Genomic DNA, 24493 nt, shown 5'->3' on the forward strand with positions numbered 1-24493 from the left:
GTGACTATCGTTATAAATTTCTTTTCAACTTTACCTTCCCTGTAGCTGTAGCGCCGCCTATATTTAACACTTTTCGACGGACACTTTTGTATACACGAAAGACTGTCTTTGCGAAGAATATCCTGGTCAGTCAGTATGCTATATGTATGAAAGTATGCAAAATTGCACCTTTTTTTTATTCGACTGGATGACAAACGAGCTAGTGGGTCTCCTGATAGTAAGAGATTACTACCGCCCATAGACACCTGCAACACCAGGAGGATCAGGAGGGAATACCAGATGCGTTGCCAACCTAGTCCCGTAGTAGTAGTTGGCCTAAGATGGGATACCTCAAGTGCCAGTAATTTCACCGGCTGTCTTACTCTCCACGCCGAAACACAACAGTGCAAGCACTACTGCTTCACGGCAGGATTAGCGAGCAAGATGGTGGTAGCAATCCGGGCGGACCTTGCACAAGGTCCTACCACCTGAAAAAAAAACACAAAACAGGTGTAGGTGTAGGTGTAAAATTTAAAACATTTTAAATAAAAGCTTGTAAAAACAAAGTAATTTAGGCATCTGTAATGCATTCTCAGCCGTTCCAGATATTAAACGCAAATGAATTATGTCTCGATCAGTTCTTCAACTTGTTTTCAGTACTAATTCCTGATGCAATCTTAATCGACGTCTCTGAGAGCGGAAATTGACTTACTTGCTTTACGTTAGCATCCGCGAAAACTTCTTAATTCAATTCAGGTCGCCGATTCTGGCGGTATAGAGTTCTGTGGCATTGTCGAGGCCAGCGTTAGTGGAGTGCGGACGTGTGGTGGCGCCGGCCATTTTGGATATTTTAAATTTCGAATTTTCGAATTCGATGGTGGTTACGTTACGTGCTGTGGAATATTGTTTTAATTTGCCGGAACTATCATGGTCTGTCGGACAGCGCCAATTGGGAGTCGTAAGTTTTTTTTTTATTTCCTAAAATACGCGCGTTTGAAAACGCGTCAGTTTGTTTTGTTTTTTCGATACAGTCGAGATTAAATTTCAGGAATTGGATTGAATCTCGAAATGAGAAGTTATAATTTTTAAATTATTTAGCTTGAGCACAGCTTGAGAAACATGGATCTCTAGTTTAAAACTTTTGTGATATTATACATTTTTAAATTTTAACATTTTTATATTTTATCCTGTACTCAAATTTTTCTAACTTTTTTTATTTAAAAAAATGGGGTATTTGGATGACAGATTGAGCAAAATTTTGTTTTTTTTTCTACATTTTTTTTGCAAGGCAGGTTTGCGTTTGAACGTGATTCCGCGTAATGGTAAGCAAAGATGTGGCTTAAGATCGAACATACTTACCCAGTCAATGCAATTTAATCTAGATTTGAAGACGGTCAGATTGTAACATTGAAATGAAATCATCATCAAAATTATTTTTTAATTGTAGATTATTAAACTAAAATGAATACCTAACTGTTATCAATATTTTAGGTCATCCATTGATTACAATAATTTAAATCTTAATTTATTCCGCGAAAACTCAGCTATACTTTTAGGCAACTTAAATATTAATTCGTTTGGCCATTGGAAAACCAGTGTGATTTTAAGATAATTAACTGGTATTAAAATTACATACTTGGTATTTCGCTTTGATGTTTGACAGGCGGGGAACTCTAATCCCTATTTGTTCAAAAAAAAAACGCTTTGTGCGAATTGTGAGGACGCATTTATTTAAAATGTATTGAATGAATGACAATTGAGAAGATTTTGCCCAATATTATTTCACCGTACTTTTTCTAAAGTATTCCCCTGACCCCTAGTCATTTATCACCCGAAAGTGTCGTTTTTAGGGTTTCAGAGCCAAAATGGCAAAAACGGAACCCTTATAGTTTCGCCATGTCTGTCTGTCTGTCTGTCCGGCCGTCCGCGGCTTTGCTCAGGGACTACCAATGCTAGAAAACTGTATTTTTGCACGGATATATATATATAAACTATGCCGACAAAATGGTACAATAAAAAATTAAAAAAAATTTTTTACTGTACTTCCCATAGACGTAAAGTGGGGGTGATTTTTTTATGAGGTATTGTTGAATAGGTCTTTTAAAACCATTAGGGGGTTGCTAAGACGATTTTTCGATTTTTTGCGACATATTCAACTTTAAAGTGCAAATTTTCATTAAAATCAAGCGCCCCCCCCCCCTCTAAAATCTAAACCGGTGGCTGGAAAAATTTGAAAAAATTCAGGCTACTATCCTGAATTTTAAGTATATCAAACTTTCAAGGAAAACTATAACGGCTAAGTTTGCTTGAGAATTATTAGTAGTTTAAGAGTAAATAGCAGCCTAAGATATAAAATATTCCTAAACTTGGAAAATTCCGTACAAAATACGAAATCCTTAAAAAACTATACTTAATTATTTCGTAATGGCTACGGAACCCTATTTCGGGCGTGTCCGACACGCTCTTGGCCGGTTTTTTGTAATATAAAAAAAATAAAAAAAATTGACTAGTATAATTAACAAATTAAAGTTCAATTAAGATACGACATAATTTAATAAAGCAAATTACTAAAAAATATTTTACTCTCTCCATGACTACACGTGCTAAGTAGCAACGACGTTGCGACACGATGTTTTATAATGCATAGCATCCATTCAGCCTAATCAAAACTATAACTCTGAGTGATTGTCTGTGTGTCACCTCTTTGAGCTTAAACCACTAAACTTGTTTAGATAAAATTTGGCGTGGAGATAGTTCGATATACAACTGCATAGTTCTCGTGAGATAAGATACGAATTATTCGTTGATAGAGTCGCGGGCAACAGCTAGTCTTAACTAATTACAAATGCGAATGTGAGTTCGTTTGTTTATTTGTTACGATTTCACGTTGAACACCCCAAAAAGGAGAAAGAATGAAAGAAAATGTATATTCGGCTTATAAACAAAGTCAATGAACTATTAACACAATTAACAATTTTACTCAGAGCTGGTTCTTACTTGTTGGATGTCGGACCCGGATTTTAATCGGATGTTCCAGTGGCAGAACATTTTATATGAAACTATTCACAATTGACCGACACGATTTTCTATAAAAATTACCGACATCCGACACGAAACGGATCCGACAGTCCGACACCCTAAAAGTGGGAACGGTCTTTCACCCGAGACCTTGCGATAGCTATGTCCATGAACCAAATATGTTTGCATGTAGTTCCTCCACCTCCACATTGTAGAACTATCACGATCGTCACACTACACCGATGCGTTTCGAACTCAATCAGAGTTCATCCTCAGAGGAACAAAACCGTTTACTATAGGTACCAGATGTTAGACTCAAACTTACGCAAAGTAACGTCTGATTCAATAAATTATGAACAAAGTAAGATCGCGTGGGAACTATGGCCCAAGTTCTCTTGTTCTGAAAGGAGGCCTGTGCTGAAGAGAAAACAGCGAAACAATTTTTGGAATAAAACCCGTGGGAAAGCGATAACTGAATATAAAAATCTAACGAAACGAAACTGCTAGAACATAAATAATATTTTTAAGATTTAAAATGAAAAAAAAAACATTATGTTGGATTGGAAGGTGGTAGGTACTTAATTAAATAACTGAAAACCTCGGCCCCATTGCAATTACAAGCTAATAATATTAGCGATTTTGTATTGAAGTTTACTAATATTGTTTGCTTGGAATTTGGCAATTAGGCCCTGAAAGCAGTTTGTTCAGAATCAAGTAGTATCGAGTTGTAAATGCAGCATACGCCAGTTAAATCTTCTAACGAGATTGCATACTTTTTACAAATTTAATACTGGCCGTTTTTCTGCCAGGTATTTTTTTTCTAAAAACGGCAAGCGTAGCTGACAGCAAATTGCGAAGGGTTAGAAATTAAGTAGAATTACTGCCTTAACAAAACATACAAATATATATTTTTAAATCATTAAGGTACTTACTATATGAAAATAAATTCAATTAACTAACCTTAACTTAAAACCGGCCAAGAGCGTATGGACACGCCCAGATAGGGTTCCGTAGCCATTACGAAAAAATCAAGATAATATTTTTCTAAGGATTTCGTATGGTTTACAGAATCTTCCAAGTTTAGGTATATTTTGTACCTTAGGCAGTTATTTACTGTTAAACTACTACTAATTCTCAAGCAATCTTGGCCGTTATAATTTTCCGTGTAAATTTGATATATTTGCTACCATCCTGTTTTTTTATTCAAATTTTTCCATCCAACAGTTTAGATTTTAGGGGCGGGGGTGGCGCTCGATTTAAAAAAAAACTGCACTTTAAAGTTGAATATTTCGCAAACAGATCACTGAATCGAAAGTGTCTTAGCAACCCCCCAACGGTTTTAAAAGACCTTTCCAACGATATCCCACACTACAGGGTTAGTCAAGAAAAAAAAATTACCCCCACTTTACGTCTATGGGAGGTACCCTAAAAATATTTTTCCTTTTTTTTATTATACCATTTTGCCCGCGTGACTGATATGTATATTTATGCCAAATGACAGATTTCTAGTACTAACGGTCTCTGAGCCTAGCCGTGGACAGACAGACAGACAGACAGACAGACAGACGGACAGACATGGCGAAACTATAATGGTTCCTAGTTGACTACGGAACCCTAAAAAGGCGGTTGTTGGGGTGTCTAAGGTTTTGAGTTATTTCATTATCGCTTTTTATCGAGTTGCACTGATATAGCCTGAATCGCACGTGTGGTTGTGGAGTAGCAGGGTAAAGGGTGTTAATAATAATATGTTTTTCTCAAATATCCAAGGAAATGTCTTTATATTCGTGATGATAGAACGCGAAGTAAGTCTTTGTATAGCACTTATTGAACATTCGTTCTAATAGGGATGTTGACACCACCAATCAATTGACGTACTTTTTATGAGCTGTCAAAACACAATTCTCCCATGGAAATAGCAGCTTATGACGTCACTTGTTCGCACACTCAATCAACTAACTATTTATTTGTTTTAAAGCAACAAAAAATCTAATTTTGCAGTTAATCGAAAATTAATCTGGTTTTCAGGGCTAAAATAAATCGTTTTTTTACTGGAGTCGTGTCTTCGAATTATTTTTTAATGGTGTCAACATCCCTATTTCAAATTAGAAGACAGTAATGGGATTTCAAGCAACATTGCCTGGCCATAGCCAGCAAAGTGATTGTCTTTTGTTTCAGTGGGTTTTTTTTTTTTTAGCTCTCTACGGCATGCTGCCAATTAGGAAAAACATAGTTCGTGAATATGTATTTACTTAATAATCTCTTATTCGACTAGATTATTAATTAGATTTAATCAGGTAAGTATTCAATATTATAAACAAGGATTGACATTTTTATTGTTAATAATGAATTAAAATAACCAATTAATAAGGTGTCGTGATTGTTTAATAAATAAAATCATCTCAAAATTTGGTGGCAAAAACATTAACCCGAGCTTACAAAAAATACTGAAAAAGAGTATTTTTGGCAGCAATAGAAAAAAAAACAAATACTTATACAGTTTATACCTAAAATGAGTGGTTTTTAATTTTAATCAGTGTTATTTTTTCCGATATAAGTTCATCATCAAGTGACATGGTATTATTTCCTTATTTATTTGAGAAAAGCACTATACAAGTCTCGTCCGCGAACAGGGACTGTCGGCCTCGTATCTTTAGATGGCCTCGGCACGGCCATCTATAACTACTCGGTCAGCAATCCCCTATTTCGCGGACTCTGCAGTAATGTACTATTAATCAACTCTTTCTTTTCTAGCCACACATAGAGGAAGAGGGGAGGAGGATGAAGTTGCGGACTATGAGACGGCGCTAGACACTGCGGGTAAGTTATCTTCAATCATATTTTACATAAAGTTCTTTTTTTAAGTTTTTTATGCCAGCGTTTTTTGCTGTTAATTATAAAAACCTTTTGTTGGCATTGTTATCTAAACTACATATCAGCACCAGTTTCAAGTTGATGTCTTTAACTGTTGAAGAGTTACGTCCTGCGAAGCGATTCTGAGGGGCTACTATGAAATTTGAAAGTCGAAGTTCGTATCGTACCGTCCCTCTCATTCTCGTATTAAATAATATAAGCAGTAGCGGGTCGACAAGATAAGTTCTTTCGAATTCTTCTCAACAGAGGTTTTCAAAACCGGTGGTAGATTTTTCGACGTTCACAAGTTCTTGTTAATAGCCTTCATCATCATCATCATCATCATCATGTCAGCCGAAAGATGTCCACTGCTGGACATAGGCCTCCCCCAAGGCTCTCCACTCAGACCGGTCTTGTGCTTTCGCATCCACTGCGATCCCGCGATCTTAACCAGGTCGTCGCTCCATTGTTAATAGCCTTAATTGAATAAAAATATTTTAACTTTTTTTCAACATGCTTGTTTCAACTATAATATACGTTAGTCTTTTTTTAACTAAAATATAAGTTATATAATCAACCTCCCTCTTAAATAACTCTATCTAATTGATTAACCAGCATCAAAAAGCGAGAAATATTTACTTTATATTTGTAAAAACCGAAACGTATGCCAGCTATTTTGCTGTGCTGGCTGAAAATCAGCGCTGGGGTGTTTATTATTAACGCTTCAGCATTATGCTGAGCCAGTGTCCTATTCACAACCGCAATGACACATACTTTCCTACGTGTTGTCTATTTGTACTTAATACTATTGTTGTGTCTTGTGTTGTGAATAAATGTATTTTCTTTCTTTCTTTCTTTTCTTTCTATTTTTTGAGTTCAGATTAATCGCAGGCAGGTTTATCGGTTTAAAAAACCTTATCGTCTATGACACTGCAATGCACTAACTAACTTAACTAACAATGTCCTATGCCGCGTATCTGACTAGAGAAAAAAAAATTGGAAATAAATTCAGAGAAAGAAGAGTTATGAAAAACAATACATTATGAATTGCGACAATTATGAGAGTCGCTATGGACCCGCGCTATCGCTCGTCATCCCAGCTTATATACGTCCCACTGCTGAGCACAGGCCTCCTCTCGGAATGAGAGGGCTTGGGCCGTAGTTCCCACGCGGGCCCAGTGCGGATTGAGATCACACACACCATTGAATTGCTTCGCAGGTTGTGCAGCTTTCCTCACGATGTTTTCCTTCACCGTAAAGCTCGTGGTAAATTTCAAATGTAATTTCGCACATGAATTCCGAAAAACTCAGAGGTGCGAGCCGGGGTTTGAACCCACGATCCTCTGCTTGAGAGGCCATAGGTCAAACCACTCGGCCACCACGGCTTCGCTTCAATAATCAATCAATAAAGCAATGGGTCCATATTTTCCATATTAAAGCATTAGGTTGTATAAAGGATCCTGGGGGCCCATATTTTGGGGTCCATATCGACTCTCATTCATAACTGAAAATTCATAATTAATAAAGTATTGATTATTCTCTTTCTCTGAATCAATATTTTTTTCAGAATTTTTATAATTATAAAACAAGCTTAACCTAAAGAGTTATACAAGATAACCATTAATGATAATTTCTAAAAAAATATAGCTTCGACAGAAAAAAATATTAATTACAAAAGTTATGACAAACATTAAATTATGACTTGCGAAAATATGAGAGTGGATGCGCACCGCTACAGCGCGCATCTCCAAGCCACAACAAGCACCGAACGTGCGATGCGCTCGCATGTTTATCAACATCTGATAACTACGCGTGCGCGCACTGTCACATCTCTATTCGGCAATATAATTATAGCAATCGGCACGTAACAAAACTATAGCAGGAAATCAGAGATCTAGTTTGACATAATCTATGTCAATTGATAATTAATCTATGTTTATTTATCTATCTAATCACAAGAAATCAAAATTAATTAAATAATAATAAATAACACTAAAAAAACTATTATACAATAAAATACCGAGGGTTTTTTTTTTTTTTTTTATTCGACTGGATGGCAAACGAGCAAGTGGGTCTCCTGATGGTAAGAGATCACCACCGCCCATAGACAACTGCAACACCAGGGTATTGCAGATGCGTTGCCAACCTAGAGGCCTAAGATGGAATACCAAAGTGCCAGTTATTTCACCGGCTGTCTTACTCTCCACGCCGAACACAACAGTGCAAGCACTGCTGCTTCACGGCAGGATTAGCGAGCAAGATGGTGGTAGCAATCCGGGCGGACCTTGCACAAGGTCCTACCACCTGCAAAAATAGGGTTCCGTAAAAATGATTAAAAAAATGATTAAAAATATTTTTATTATGTGATGTAAATAAACATTTTGCTTTTCGCAATTTTTCTTTTATCTGTGCTATAAGACGTTGCTTCGTACCAAATTTCAAGATTCTGAGTTCACTGGAAGTACCCCGTAGGTTTTGATTCCCTTGCGAATTTGTTATTATTCTATTTTACTTCCCTCACAGTCAAAATGAAAAGTAGTGTGTCTATCTCGGGTGAAATTACCCATTTCCCCTCGAAATATCTCGGTTGAAATGGGCCACCTTCCACCTTTGGTTATCAATCTACTATTTCTTCCAACTACGCTTTAATTTCATTATAACCGCACTAAATACCCAGCACAAAGCGGGACTTTTCTGCTCTAGAGCAGAAGAGTTGTATGAAAATCCTATATTGCATTGTTTTAGATTTTTTTAATTACACGACCAAAGAGGTAGGTAACACAAGAATTTTTGCTATAAAATTAGCCTGCATAGTGTAAAAAAATCTAGTGTTACGTTGGTCAACCTGACGGTCTTATGAAATTTGACAGATTGCGTACAAAAAATTGTTGCTACCAACCAATTCTACCAAAAATATAAAGTAGCCGTATATTTAAAAAAAAAACTTGTGTGTGTTGTGTGGCAACCTAGCGCCCATCCGAAATTTGGCAGTAAAAATATCTGCTATATATACTAACTCTGCCAAAAAAGTAAGAAATTAAAAAAAACAACTTGGCGGGAACCTTGCGAATGTAAACTTACAAAAATGGAATCATCGAGTGCTAGTGACATTTCTTTCCTATGAATTGTTTAGCATGAGTTTTTTTTCGTCTACTATCCTGTAATAGTTGAAAGAAAAGCAGATTATGCACCTCGCATTAAGTAATTTATATTGCCCTCGTGCTTTTTAAAGCCCTCGCTCACGCTCGGGCTCCAGCACTCGATGCAGTGATAAATAACTTTCTGCTTGGTGCAACAATCTACTATTACGCCCTATTCTCAGACCTACAGAATATACACAAAAAAATGACATAAAAATCGATCAAACTGTTTCGGGGGAGTTTGGTCACAAACATTGTGACACGAGAATTTTATATATTAGAATAGGTTATGATTATGACATTATGCGTTAAGTTAAAATAATAATTAACTTTATCTACATGCATATCATAACTTCCCTATTATATGTTCAGAAACGACTATCAAATGGCCTTTATTAAGAAACCTGGTATCTGCGGGTGCATCTTAATGTTTACATTAAAGTATCGGTAATACTTTTTTTAACAATGCATATCTGTACATATTGTAGAAAACTTATGACATGCATGTAGATAATAATTATTATTATAAATAAAGCTTTAGTTTTTTATTATCTGTTTTATTTAAGCTTTGGTAGGTACTTCAAACTAGTTATCAGTAACACTAACTTAAAAATACAGGCCATATCTGAACATATTATAGAAAACTTATGATATGCATGTAGATAAAGTTATGTATGCGGCTATACATAATTAGGCATTAAAACACTCGTGTGATCTTATTATGAAACTCGCCTTCGGCTCGTTTCATAAAACCACACTCGTACTTTAATGCCTCTCATTATGCACCAGCCACATAAATAACTATTAACAAACTCTGCAGAGAAAACTTCGTGTAATAAACAAATGGACTCTAATAGTTTGCCTCATGAGTTTATCAACAGAACTATCATATTAGATTCTTAGCCAATTTTATTAAGTGCTTAACAACAAATTAACTATGTTTCTTTACATATAAGGCAACGAACTCGCACTGTCATTTGCCAAAGGTTTCCTTCTTTTTGTTGTGACTACTTTTTAGGGTTCCGTAGTCAAATTGACAAGACACTTATTGTTTCGTTTTGTACTTCTTTCCGTCCGTATATCAGAGGCAATTAACTCAAAAACTAACTGGGAGTAAAGATGTGTTATAATAGCAGATAATTAATTTGGGTGTTAACTAACTAGGTGTCAAAAAACAAAAATAAATATTTTAGGAGAAAGTAAAAAAAAAATGAGCAAAAATCAACGTGTGATACATATTTCTACAGGTCTTTCAAAAACATTATTTTTTCCCAGCCTATAAACGTCCCACTGCTGGGCACAGGCCTCCTCTCAGAACAAGAGGGCCTGGGCCATAGTTCCCACGCGGGCCCAGTGCGGATTGGGCACCATTGAATTGCTGCGCAGGTTGGTGCAGGTTTCCTCGCGATGTTTTTCCTTCACCGCAAAGCTCGTGGTAAATTTCAAATGTAATTCCGCACATGAATTTCGAAAAACTCAGAGGTGATATCCAGGGTTTGAACCCACAACAAACAAACATTATATCTAGAGTTCTTAAAAAGATTTTTTGATTAAGCGAATATTTTTGGTTACATTCCGTTCCCTTCGCTTATCCAGACATCTAGCAGTGGGACTTATAGAGGCTGGGATGATGATTGATGACGATGATGTTTATTTTTTTTTATTCGACTGGATGGCAAACGAGCAAGTGGGTTTCCTGATGGTTAGAGATCACCACCGCCCATAAACATCTGCAACACCAGGGGTATTGCAGATGCGTTGCCAACCTAGAGGCCTAAGATGGGATACCTCTAGTGCCAGTAATTTTACCGGCTGTCTTACTCTCCACGCCGAAACACAACAGTGCAAGCACTGCTGCTTCACGGCAGGATTAGCGAGCAAGATGGTGGGTAGCAATCCGGGCGGACCTTGCACAAGGTCAAGGTCAAGGTTTATGATGATGAACCCTCAAACCCCCTCGAAACTTCCACGTTACTAAGTTGAAAATAAGATTACAGTCTGGATAAAGCACCAGTACAATGAGTGCTTGAATAACCGTAAGGCACACTTGGTATTGTAAATATTATGGCAGTCCAACAGTGTTATACATAACAGCTCATTGAGGGGCGAGATAAGAAATACTTATTTTGAAACTCTAATGAATAACTCGTTAATTGCGTAATTATTGTTATTGGTGTGGCTTTCCAAACTCTAAAGGACCCAGTCGTAAAATATTAAGCGTGAAACACAGAGCGGTAGCGGGTCGGGAGCGGGTCGGGTCGGTGCGGCGGGCCTTTTACGTGGCTGTATGTGGACAACATCGAATCAACGGCGGTGCGGGGTGGGTCGTGCGGGGGGATCGCAGTGTGATGTTGTTCATACACAGTCACCTAAACAAACAGGCCCGCCGCACTCCCGACCCGACCCGCTCTCGACCCGCTGCTGTCATGTGTGATTTACACTTTAACGAAGAAAAGTGCGATCAAATGTGTGTCGGGTCAGGGTTCTGTACCAATTTGTGATAAATTCAATACTCCAACTCTACTAGTACTCACTCTATTCCTAACCTACCCTGCTTATCTTTTCTAAAAGGACCGGCAACGCATCTGTAACTCAACTTATATCATGCGCGTCCATGGCCGGCAGTGATTTCTTTCTATCAGGTGACCCGCCAGCTCATTTCCCCCCTATCAAATATTTAAAAAAAAACTAGCTTTTACACATGGATTCGCATGCGCCAATCTAAATTCAGCTGTTGAATCGAATTTTAGGGATTTCGATAAATTTCCAAAAATTACATCGTGGGTTTCATTGACCTTGTATAATTGTATATAAATACAAATCAACGAAACGAAGGGTCAAATTTCATGTCTCTAAACTTGGCGGTTGAGGTTTCAAGATCTGCGCCAATTCACGATGTATGCAGCTTCTGCACGGAAAAAAGGAATTCTTTGACCATGAATATTCATAGTCTCAGGAATATTGTTTAAATCTAAGTAATTATTTTCTTTAAATAAGATAATAGTTTTAACCCAAGACAATATTTGTCTTCATCCAATACAATATGGCGTCCGGCTATATATGAAATATTGTCTTGTCCAAGGGTATTTGTCTTATATTAACCCATATCGAAAATACAAACTGAAGATGCATTGAAAAACCAGAAAAATAAGACCAGCGCTGGGAATCGAACCCAGGTCCTCGGCATTCCGTGCCACGTGCTATACCACTACACCACCACTGGACAGTGATACAGACACGAATTTCTCCTATGCACCACATATCTCAGCTTGTTTGTTTTTCTTATTTAGTCACTTAAGCAGCGACACTAGCGACATCTATGCTGTAGCCCTCATCGAGAAACTTTCAGCACCCCATTGGAACTAACCGCTCACCCGGACAAGAGATGTCGTTATTAAGCAATCAAATTAAGATTGTTCTTTTTGTTACTTTTACGGTCATCCCGTAAAAAACATACCAATACCCATTTATGGGTTTTACAGGATGACCGTAAAAGTAGCAAAAAATTTGGAATTGAAATAAAAAATACAAAAAGATTCCAAAAAACCAATCTTTATTTGTCTTAATCTGAGACATCCTTTTTTTCCCTGTGGCAACTTTTCGCTATCGTCACTCCACCTGGCTGGAGGGCGTCCTACTTTGCCGAGACTATTCGTTTACTATTAAAACCCACTAAGCTATAGTATAACAAAAGTATGTGAACTGAACGTTATGGTTTCCCATAACACTGAAATTACATAACGTATAACAACTAAGAGTTTACACACTACTTATGATATCATAGGAAGTATTGTCTTTATAAGTCACACCGTATTCTTATCAATGAAACGTATTAATTTATTGTATGCTTGAAAATAATAGAAAACCATTCAAAATATGAACTTTTGTTCGCTAGAAAAATGAACATGTGTACTCAAGTGCCTGAATTCTAATATACAGATGTTTAATTGATAATACTATTGTTCAAAATGTGTCTTAAATTTAAAATGTGCCTATTCATGCTATAATAATATTTGTGTTGGAAAAATAATGCCAGATCAAAAAAAACATATGTACGTTTGTGGAAGATCCAGGAAATAAAAGTAGCTTGTAAAAGCTTTGATGATTCACGGCTTAAATGTTTATTTAATTAAACAATTAACGATATAGGAAAATTCAGATTGGTTTTTTGGAATCTTTTCGTACATTTTATTTCAATTCCAAATTTTTACTTTTACGGTCATCCCGTAAAATCTAAATTGAAAATACAAACTGATTTATAGATGCACAGAAAGAAAAACCAGAAAAATAAGACCACCACTGGGAATCGAACCCAGGTCCTCGGTATTCCGTACCGCGTGCTATACCGCTACACCACTGTTGGTCAACGGCACAGACACGAATTTCCCCTATGCACCACATATCTCAGCTTGTTTGTTTCTTATTTAGCCACTTAAGCAGTGACGCTAGCGACATCTATACCGTAGCCGTCATCGAGAAACTTTCGGCATTCCATTGGAACTAACCGCTCACCCGGACAAGAGATGTCGTTATAAGCAATCAAATTAAGATTAGGACCTGGGTTCGATTCCCAGTGTTGGTCTTATTTTTCTGGTTTTTCTGTGCATCTATATTTCAGTTTGTATTTTCGATATAGGAAAACATCGTGAGGAAACCAGCACAAAATCTGCGAAGCAATTAAATGGTGTGTGTGTTCCCAATCCGCATTGAGCCCTCTCATTCTGAGGGGAGGCCTGTGCCCAGCAGTGGGACGTATATACGCAAAGATGGATTCTTAAACACGGCACGGACTTATTAATTAGAAAGGACTAGAATACTTCAGAACATTCCTTAAATATTATAGTTAATTAAAATGATTATTAAGTTTAGGTAACAAATGAACATTTGCACCTAGTGTATTAAGTAAGTGTTAGAAAGGAAGATTAACAAGGCTAGCCAAAACTTCTGAAAAAAAAAGATTTCTTGAATTATCTACTAGACGTATTGATATTCTGGTACGTCTTTCTGCGACGCAAGTAACTTGCAACAACAAGAACAATGAAAAGGGCATAAACTTTTTATTGACAATCCACTGACATTACGGTCAATTTACGAGAATCCAACCGCAAAAGATGGATGTTCTCGCATATTCTGTGAAACTGAACTGAGAATCGCAAGAGCAATATTTTTTTATGAATATTTGCTATTATTTTAAATGCTATGATCCTAATTATTAATTCAATGAAATACTTGATTGGAAATTAATAGTAATAATCGTATCGTCTCTCAAACAGAGGGTCGTGGGTTCAAACCCCGGCTCGCACCTCTGAGTTTTTCCAAATTCATGTGCGGAATTACATTTGAAGTTTACCACGAGCTTTGCGGTGAAGGAGAACATCGTGAGGAAACCTGCACCAAAATGCGCAGCAATTCAATGGTGCGTGTGAAGTTCCCAATCCGCACTGGGCCCGCGTGGGAACTATAGCCCAAGCCCTCTTGTTCTGAGAGGAGGCCTGTGCCCAGCAGTGGGACGTATATAGGCTGGGATGATGATGATGAATGAATTTATTTGAAAACTGATGCTATAATTTTAAATTACATAATCATTATAAAATACTTACATGTCAGAGTTAGTACGTGTCTTAAGTTTAAAGTGAGACTACAGTGATAAATTAGTGTAGCATTAAAATTAATTGTAGACCCGGCAAGTCCCGCGGCTTCGATTCCCGGTCAGAGCAGATATTATGTATGAAATATACGAAACGAATTTTAGGTGTTCAAGATCATTAACTTTATTTGAAGGGTTAATTTTGCTGGCGTAATACGGTATTTGACTATTTCGTATATGTTTTATAAATTAAAACTACACAATGCCTGTTATCGAATAGAAAATCAATTTTTAAGCTACCTTTACAAATAACAAAGTTATACAGGTTTGAAATTCAAGATTCGACAGAAAGACATACTGGCATGTGACGTCACACGCCAGTACCGCCGTACTTGCTGCATAGAGAAAAGCGTTTGAGAAAGAGACAGATATATAGATTTAAAAAAAAACACTAAATCTAATTTTCAACCGATTTAAATTTTCTCTTCGCTAAACACTATCTGTATATCTATATTTTCATAATAATATTAAGATATAATATAATGTTTTTTGAAAGTAGCGGCGACAAGGTTGGATACAATGCAAGTTTGTACAGTCACCAAAAAAGCATGTATCAATAACTTATCTAACCAAATTAGAAACATTAAAAAATCCCCGATAGGTATAGCCATTTCAAAGTTTAGTATTTCTATACATACATACATACATAAAATCACGCCTCTTTCCCAACGGGGTAGGCAGAGACTACATCCTTCCACTTGCTACGATTCTGGCATACAACTCTCGCTTCCTCTACATTCATCAATCTTAGTATTTCTAAAACGGTTGAAGCGATTTTTATCAAACATACTTAAGAACAATCGCAAAGAAACTCACTTTCGCGGAAAAACTACATTGAAATCGATGCATCTGTTTGAGAGATACAATGCCATAGACAGACAGACTGATAGACAGGCATCGGAGTCAAAACTAATATCACCTCTCTTTTGGCGTCGGGGCTTATAAAAACTTACTATTGTTAATTAAGCCTTGGTGGCTTAGTGGTTTGACCTATGGCCCTATTTCCAAATTCACATGCGAAATTAAATTTGAAATTTACCACGAGCTTTACGGCGAAGGAAAACATCGCGAGGAATTCGCACAAACCTGCGAAGCAATTCAATGGTTTGTGTGAAGTTCCCAATCCGCACTGGGCCCGCGTGGGAACTACACAGCAGTGGAACTTATATAGGCTGATGATGATGTTTGTTAATTTGAATTTGGGTCTAGGCACCGAATATGACTTTGTCCCATTCGGTGTCGAGACCCGGTCCGTGGGGTTCTAGTGCTTTAAAACTTTTTAAAGAAATTTCAAAAAGATTAGTAGACGTCACAGGAGACCGAAGAGCTGGCAGCTTCCTCGGACGAAGAATTAACCTAGCTGAAAATACAAATTGAAAATACAAACTGAAATATAGATGCACAGAAAAAACAGAAAAATAAGACCAACACAGGGATCTATAGATGCACAGAAAAACCAGAAAAATAAGACCAACACAGGGATCTATAGATGCACAGAAAAACCAGAAAAATAAGACCAACACTGGGAAGATCCCTGTGTTGGTCTTATTTTTCTGTGCATCTATATTTCAGTTTGTATTTTCAATTTAGGTTTTACGGGGTGACCGTTAAAGTAAAAATTTGGAATTGAAATAAAAAATACAAAAAGATTCCAAAAAACCAATCTTAGTTAACCTAGCTATTGAAAGAGGAAACGCTGCCAGCATCTTCGGGACCTTGCCTAAGAGGTACTCTTTATGTAATTTGTTTTAGTTTTTGTGGTATATGTACAATAATGTACATACAAAAGAATGAAGGGTAGGCATATTTAGTTATATATTTAAGTTTTACTTATTATGTAGTTAGGTTTGTTAGTTACGTTATTAAATGTAGAAATTTTAAGTTAAATATTGTATTTTGTTATTTTGTACCGAAATAAAATTTGTTATTATTTGAATATCGGTTATAACTAGTTATCTCTCCAGGTTATGGTCGGTTCAGCTACTCCGCCCTTAGTGCCTGCGCATTGGCCTTCTTCACGACGGGCGTGCAGAACTGTCTCATGTCCTACGTGCTGCCAGCTGCCAAGTGCGAACTGCAGCTCTCCACCTATCAGTCCGGACTAGTCAACATGGCGTTTATGTGTGGTAAGATTCTAACTTCTCTAAAAATTAATTTCTTATGCATTTCTCATGTGGGTTTCTGCGGGGCTACTATGAAATTCGAAAAGTTCATGTCGTTCGCTCCCTCTGGCACTTATACTATTTGATACGAGAGTGAGAGAGACGGTACGATACGAACTTCGATTTTCAAATTTCGGAGTAGGCCCTCTGTGAGGCTAGTTGGCGCTTGTACCGTGAAGTTCGTTTGACACTCACATTTGTGTCAAGTTTGAGATTGTTTTTTTTATTATTATTTTTTATTTGACTGGATGGCAAACGAGCAAGTAGGTCTCCTGAGGGTAAGAGATCACCACCGCCCATTAACATCTGCAACACCAGGGGTATTGCAGATGCGTTGCCAACCTAGAGGCCTAAGAAAAATCTGGGAAGTAGGTACTCGTAAGTATGAATTCTTATAGTTTCTTAAAATATTTTGGCCGCCATTTTGGAGCTTAAATGAACAAAATTTTCACTAATTATTTTTTCCGACTCATGATTCGTTAGAATACTTATTTTTTTTAGGCTGTTTAAGTGTCCCACTGTTGGGCAAAAGCCTCCCCATTTTTCCGCCACTCGTCCCTATCGAGAGCATGTTCCTGCCACTATATTTGATATGCGTCTAAGTCCCGCCATCTTCTCTTCGGTCTGCCTCTGCTAAGCTCTGGCCATCCCACGGAACCCAATGGATAGTGATTTGGGCCCATCGCTGTGGGTGCATGCGGCAGACATGACCAGCCCTGTCCCACTTCAGCTTAGTGGTCTTAGCACCCACATCGGCAACACGGGTTTAGGAGCGCATTTCGGTGATTCTGATGCGGTCAGTTCTACGAACACCCAAAATACTGCGCTCCATTGCCCGTTGGCAAACCTTGAGCCTGGACTTTTGAGCTTCTGCTAATGACCAAGTTTGAGCGCCGTAAGGTAGCATATATCGACGAGTTTACGCTTTAGCGACAGTGGAAGAAAATAATAGAATACCTACCTGCCGAATCTGAAAAGCAAAACAAATATGCCAATGCCTGTGAGCTGCGTCATGCCACTTTTACACCCCTTGTCACCTCCGTGGATGGAGTCTTTGCACCACAAATGGCCACCTTTGTGAAACACCTCGGGGAAGCACTTTCATCTCGCTGGGACCGATCTTTGTCTTGCGTCTTGGGCTGGCTGAGAGCTCGTATAATAACTTCCATATTTAGAGCGACTAGCATGTGCATTCGAGGCACCCGTCACAAATGGAAGCCAGCAGCGAAGCTGTTTGGCTTTGATGATGGTGCTGCCCTACCACACTCCGACTGACAGGCTGACTTGACCATTTTTTCTTAGTTAATCAATTTATTAGTCTTCTATTTTTATTTGTTATTACTTTCTAATGTATCTTTCTATCTATAGTTTATAGAATATGTGTAAATAAATTATATTTTATCAAAATGGCTAATAAAAAAATAGTGTAGTAAATAAATATTAATTTCGTTACCATAGAATACCTATATGAAGAAATATAACTTTAAAATTTCAGTCATATAACTTTACTTACTTTGTCACAAGCTCGTTCTAGTTGGCCGACCGCAGGGCCAGTAACTTATAAAAACAAGTAATGATACACTTAAATTTGCAAATAGGTAAGACTAATATTCGCAAACGTAAAATTACTCTTCAAAAGGAAGTTGCCCAAAAAACAGACGTTGAATTAGCGCAGGTATGGTATTACGTGGTACACAGTTACTGTTCTAGGCAAACAAATGGTCAAACACACTCGTATGTCAAGTTGAGACGCGGCACAGTTATTAATTGGAAGTAAACATTGTTAACACTGTGGCATGTTTACTGTGTCATACTTATTTGATCGAGGATACGAAGGTCAACGTAAGAGGTTTCAGACAAGAGGTATGCTTGTATCCTTTCTCCTGTAATGATGCCAATTTTAGACAATTATTTTGCCTGAAGCAACGAAGGAAATAAAATTAAACAGTAAAATAGGTAGTTTCTTATTAAAAAGTTCTGGTCAAAAGTATCCGAAACTGGCAAGTATTTATGGAAAAACTAAGATGAAGGAAGCGAAAGATGTATGTTAGGATCGTAGCAGGTGAAAACAAATATATTTAAGTAGTCTCTCCCTACCCCTTCGTTGGGAAAGAGGCGTAATTGTATGCATATTATACAAAGTAAGGGATAGTTCCTAATTCTAAGACTTTTTTATACGTAAAAGTAAAGAAATGGGCATGAGGTTCACTTCACCTGTTATGTAATTACCGCCGTCCATGGACATCTAAAGTACCACTGGAACTAATAATGCTTTGCCGGCTTTGCAAAAAGCGGTACACCACCTTTTAAAGACACCTAACCTTCAGCCTCTAGTTCAATTCAAAGTTTGAACGCATAGGACAAGGAACACCGCTTTAATCTAGTGGAGGAGCACTATCCTTCGAGATGGTGTTGATGAAAACTCCTTTTTGCATAGTAGGAACAACTAACTGCGAGATATTGACCCCCTCCCAAAATCCGAGATAAAGAGAGAGAGAAATAAACTACCCCTCCACACATAAACATAAGACGTCTGTAGGCTGTCTTCTAGATATTTCAAAAGGAATTTAATCAAACATGACGTCACAACCACGCCTCCACTAGCAACTTTGTAGAGATAGATCAACTCAACTTCTGCAAACCCAAAGCGAAGGGTTTGCAAGTTGTGTTTATTGATTCAGTCAAAGCAGAATCAATATATCAGACATACTCGTATATCGGTGCGAAGTGCGATTGAACTTGTCTAGATTATTATTAGATCAACGTTCTCTTTGTACAGATCGTAATTAGATGAGTTTGAATAATTTTATTCATAATGGTTGCACGGTTGACGTGGTGATACTAATTAATAAGAATTAGAAGTATAACGGAAATTCCCCGAAGAACTAAAGTTACCGACAAAGCTCCAAGAACATGCTGGTTGAAGTGGCAATATACAAGCCACTTTGCACGAATAACAGGTTATCACTTGAGGAGACAGTCCACAACTGGCAACAACGAACCGGAAGACGAAGCGTTGGCAGGTTGGCTGGTGGACTTACTACATTTACGGGCGACCAGTGGATGCAAGTGGCGGTTTTCGTTCATTGTGACATTCTAAGGAGGCCTCTGTTCAACAGAAGACGTCTTCTTTATGATGATGGAATTGTACTGCAAGAACTTATTATGAAAAAGTGATGAAAAAGCAAGCATTTTTATGACTAAAAAACTAAACACCCAGTTTTATTTTTATATTTTTTTTAAACGACTAGCGATTATCCTCGGTATCACCTGATGGTAAGTACAGATGAGGCCAAAGATGCAGCTCACTAATTCAGTAAGTCTATAAATGAATAGCCCTAAATTATATTACCCTAGCAACATCAATAGAAAAACACACATGCGAAATTCCACGCTGTTTTCCCGTCTTAGATTAGAAAACTAAAGGTCATACTCATTTACTAGGAAACGCAACACCGACCTGCTTGTCCAAACACTACACAGAATATCTATAAAATTTACACTTAAGTGCTAAAAGTACCGAAAAAGAACCTGCTACAATTGAATTAGTGCTTGCTTATATGGACAACCGGCGTCATATCAATCATGCTACATGATTGATTCTGGAGAAGAATGACATAATCTATACTTGCTGGGAACATGAGAACTATGAAGAATGGTAACAACGGAGTCTTTACTTAGCCAGCTGTATTGAGGCAAAGCACATGCGGCACTCTTCAATATTTATAAGTAAAAAAAAGACAGAAATTATTTATTGCAACATAAAAAATCAATTAAAAACGTTCACTAAACCATCAGAATCAAAAATAATCTCCATAAGGAGATGTTAATGAAAATTATTAGTTTTATATAAATCGTTGTTTGCGTCTAGTTAGAAGACTGCCAGCGAAATAAGCCTGACAAAATTTATCAAAACATTTCTAATTGCTTTTAAAATACGTGGGTGTAATTTTAATTCATTTGGATTAATTTGAAAATTTCGGTACATTTATCTTTTAACTGTAATCTCTCTCTTCTTCCTGATATCCTGACCATCTTCAATAATTAACTGGAAATTATAAGTTCGCCTTTAGACATCTTAATCCTCTTGTTGTCTATTACTTTCATGTGTTTTATGTACAGCGATGAGTTTTACAATACAATGTTTTACTAACACGCTGTCAATTGTTACATCCTTCAACATCTTTTTTTCTTTCTTTCTAACAGCGAAGTCGTGTGTAAAAGCTGATATTTTTGTTTCAGGTGGAGTAGCCAGTGCATTCTTCTGGGGAATAATTGGCGATGTTTTCGGCCGTCGGAAGACTTTGATGGTGACGCTCATCGGCGATTCACTCCTGACCGTCGCTCAGAGCATGGTGACTGACTTCCGGTTGCTCTTGGTTGCCAGAGTCATCAATGGTTTTCTTATAGGTGAGTTTAACCTTTAGTCTCACCTTGAAGAAAGATTTGGCAGCTAGCTTCGAAATGGGAAATTCGGGATTCTAAAGCATAATTTCCATTTCGTAGTTAAATAGCTATTGAATCTGTCAGTCTGGCTACAAGATGAGGAAATTAGTAGTCGTAGATTCATTGTATGTTATTCGGGTTTGTGGTTGATAAATGTTTCCGTTCTTAGTTGATCTTCAAAGGAGTCACTAGATATTGTTACAAATAAACCGCAACCAATTATTGTCTATCGCACACTTGGAGTCACAATCGCTTTCATCACTTCTTTCTATCATACGCATAAGCTGTAGGACGAGGATAGAAAGAAATGTGAATTGAGATCGTGAGCATCCGGGCGTTACACAATACGGCCAACGGTCATTAGCAATGTCTCAAATTAATTTAAATACACCTTGTTAAGATTAATATACTCTTCTGTCTATAGACAAATAATACATGTCGGCGGCCGATCGTAAAATCCGCCAGATCAGGAAATTCCTAGGCATTTCATGAATTAGGTAAGGGACATCCGCCATATCGTTCAAAACTCACCGTTCAACGATTTGCCTAGTGACGTTTAGGCAGATCATGAAATTCCTGGGCATATAAAATACTGTAATGCTGAGTAAATTTATTGAAATAAATAAATATCATGAAACGCCGCCATATCGGTTCAACTCTTACTATTAACCACTCCTCGCTTCGCTCATCGTACCTAAATTTTTCTTTCTTTCAGCATATCACGATGTGCCCGGTATAGAGCTAGGAATATCGACGAATGCGTTGCTCTAATTAATCTGCCGTATTGTTTCTCAGGCACATGATGTGCCTGGCGAACTTTTAGGCATAATAATATCATGAAATGGCACCATTTCACGATATGCCTAGGAATTTCGTGATCTGGCAGATTTTACGATCGGCCGCCGACATACATATATATATATTTACCTACCTTCTTTCTCCAGGCGGTCCCTCGACGCTCACTTTCACCTACTTGTCAGACCTAGTGGGAGAAAAGAGACGGCAAGCTTACCTCACCGTCGTGGGCATGAGCTTTGTAGGCGCATGGCTCATCTTACCAGGTAACTACCCTACTTGATGCTCTAAAAAAAGAAATAAAGCCCCATTTTGACCATTCCAGAACTTGCATACAAGTTGCATTACATCGCAGACTATTGAGGGACAATGAATTCAGTTGATCAAAACAAATACGGCAAGCTATAGTGAAACTTGCAAGTTCTCGCATAAGAAATCCTCGCCAACTTTTTTTCAAGTTCCTTTTCGGAAATGTGTTCTATAAATAATATTTTGATTATCCGGGCCATGACCATGATGATACGTGATCGGTGACGTGGCAAACATTTTCTTTGTTCATTGCGCCTCCGAAACATTTGCTATACATTCAGTTAACTGTTCCCTGCCTGCACACGCAATGAAGTTGAAGCATTTGCTATTATGCGAGCGGTGTAAGCCTTTTGTTCGTTTTTCACTGCATCATAAACACTGCATTTGAGAAAATTTGCTCGGCGAATGCTTAGTTAATTCTATTAGACTTTATGTACTAAATGGCAATTGATTACACTGTCGGATTAGTACAAATCATTAAACTATTATACAATTGGCAGAATCCTACGCTTTAGTGGCGGCTAAATTGGCTCTGTCATTTGACCAAATTACATTGACTTTTGCAACTCGCAATTCGAGTTTAAAAGTTTCTGGATACCTTGAAGACTTACTTTAAGAAAACATTTATTGGCGACATTTTGGGTAAAGCATGGAAAAAAAACGCATTTACCAAATGAGCATTATTGTTATACATTCAAAACAGAATGAACCCACACAATTTTCAGACTCAAAAAACCAACATTAAGTAGTTATATTTTGTGATTCGTTTTAAATATTTGCGATGATTATTTAAATACATACTCGTACTCGTACTTATATAATCCCGGGTATTGTTATATCATATATAACGTGTAATTGACCAACCGAGCCTTTCGCTAAAAGAATCTTATATCCAGCTATCTGTTGTTCTCTACAGGTCATATTTGAAATTTGGTGAGCAGGTTCGATATTTATATGGATTTTTTTGGGAGTTTTAAGGTGCGCACCTATCATATTAGCTGTAGGCCTCCCCCATAGACCTCCAGTTCTGCATCCACCGTGAGCTGGCAGTTCATCCAGGTTATCCGATCATCTTGGTAGACGTTCTACACTGCGTTCATTCCGATCGATCGCGTTCGAGAACTTTTCGGCTCTAACAGTCATGCAGGTGGTAGGACCTTGTGCAAGGTCCGCCCGGATTGCTACCACCATCTGCTCGCTAATCCTGCCGTGAAGCAGCCAGTGCTTGCACTGTTGTGTTTCGGCGTGGAGAGTAAGACAGCCGGTGAAATAACTGGCACTTGAGGTATTCCATCTTAGGCCTCTAGGTTGGCAACGCCATCTGCAATACCCTGGTGTTGCAGTTGTCTATGGGCGGTCGTGATCTTACCTCAGGAGACCACTTGCTCGTTTGCCATCCAGTCGAATAAAAAAAAAAATCTGTTCATCAGAAATGATGATATCCGCAGTAGAACTAAGGTTACCGACATAGCCCGAAGAATTGTGAAACTGAGCGGCAGTGGGCGGAGCATATTGCTCGTAGGACTGATGGTCGATGGGATCAGAAGGTTCTCGAATGGCGTCCGCGGACCGGGAGACGAGCTGTTCAGTAGGCCTCCAACAAGATGGAGCGACGACCTGGTTAAGGTCGCGGGATCGCGTGTATGCGGAAAGCACAACCGGTCTGAGTGGAGAGCCTTGGGGGGAGCCTATGTCCAGCAGTGGACGTCTTTCGGCTGACATGATGATGATGATGAGTCAATTGTTCGCCGTGCTATATGATTTGCCATTGCTATATCCGCTTAAGCTTTTTTTCTTCTAAGTATTTCCTCATTTCTGACTTGCTGATTGTATGTATTCTTAATATCAACAATTATCAAAATAGAGTCATACTGTAACACACAGATCTTCAATGTTTAGTCGAAGCAAAATTGTTCCCAAATGCTTAAGCCAGGACTAAAATATTTGGATTGTTAACCGAGTGTTGAACGTCTCCTGGCTGAAGCATAATTGAATTGTATTATCAATAATGTGCTTGAGTGGAATTTTTTTTATACATACAATAATAATAGGATGTATCGTATATCCTGATTCAAGAATTATTATGTCGATCGTTCACGGCAAACTACCTAGTTATTTGATTTCTGACTAACCGCAGAACAGTTTTA

General features: G+C 37.8%; 1 protein-coding gene across 2 annotated transcripts in view; it reads left to right on the forward strand.

The window, feature by feature from the left end:
- The first annotated feature begins 711 nt into the window (after positions 1–711).
- The window catches only part of LOC141434272 (synaptic vesicle glycoprotein 2B-like), a 48755-nt gene continuing 24973 nt past the window's right edge, over positions 712–24493 (forward strand). Inside the window, exons 1-5 of one of the 2 annotated variants that reach the window (XM_074096666.1) lie at positions 712–937; positions 5749–5814; positions 16599–16760; positions 21039–21206; positions 22187–22303. In XM_074096666.1, coding sequence (XP_073952767.1) covers positions 907–937; positions 5749–5814; positions 16599–16760; positions 21039–21206; positions 22187–22303 — 544 coding nt within the window. In that variant the 5' untranslated portion in view covers positions 712–906. The remainder of the gene's footprint in view (positions 938–5748; positions 5815–16598; positions 16761–21038; positions 21207–22186; positions 22304–24493) is intronic. The other variant, XM_074096665.1, reaches the window with a different exon arrangement.

The sequence above is a fragment of the Choristoneura fumiferana genome, chromosome 13 (assembly GCF_025370935.1).
Source record: "Choristoneura fumiferana chromosome 13, NRCan_CFum_1, whole genome shotgun sequence".
NCBI lineage: Eukaryota > Metazoa > Arthropoda > Insecta > Lepidoptera > Tortricidae > Choristoneura > Choristoneura fumiferana.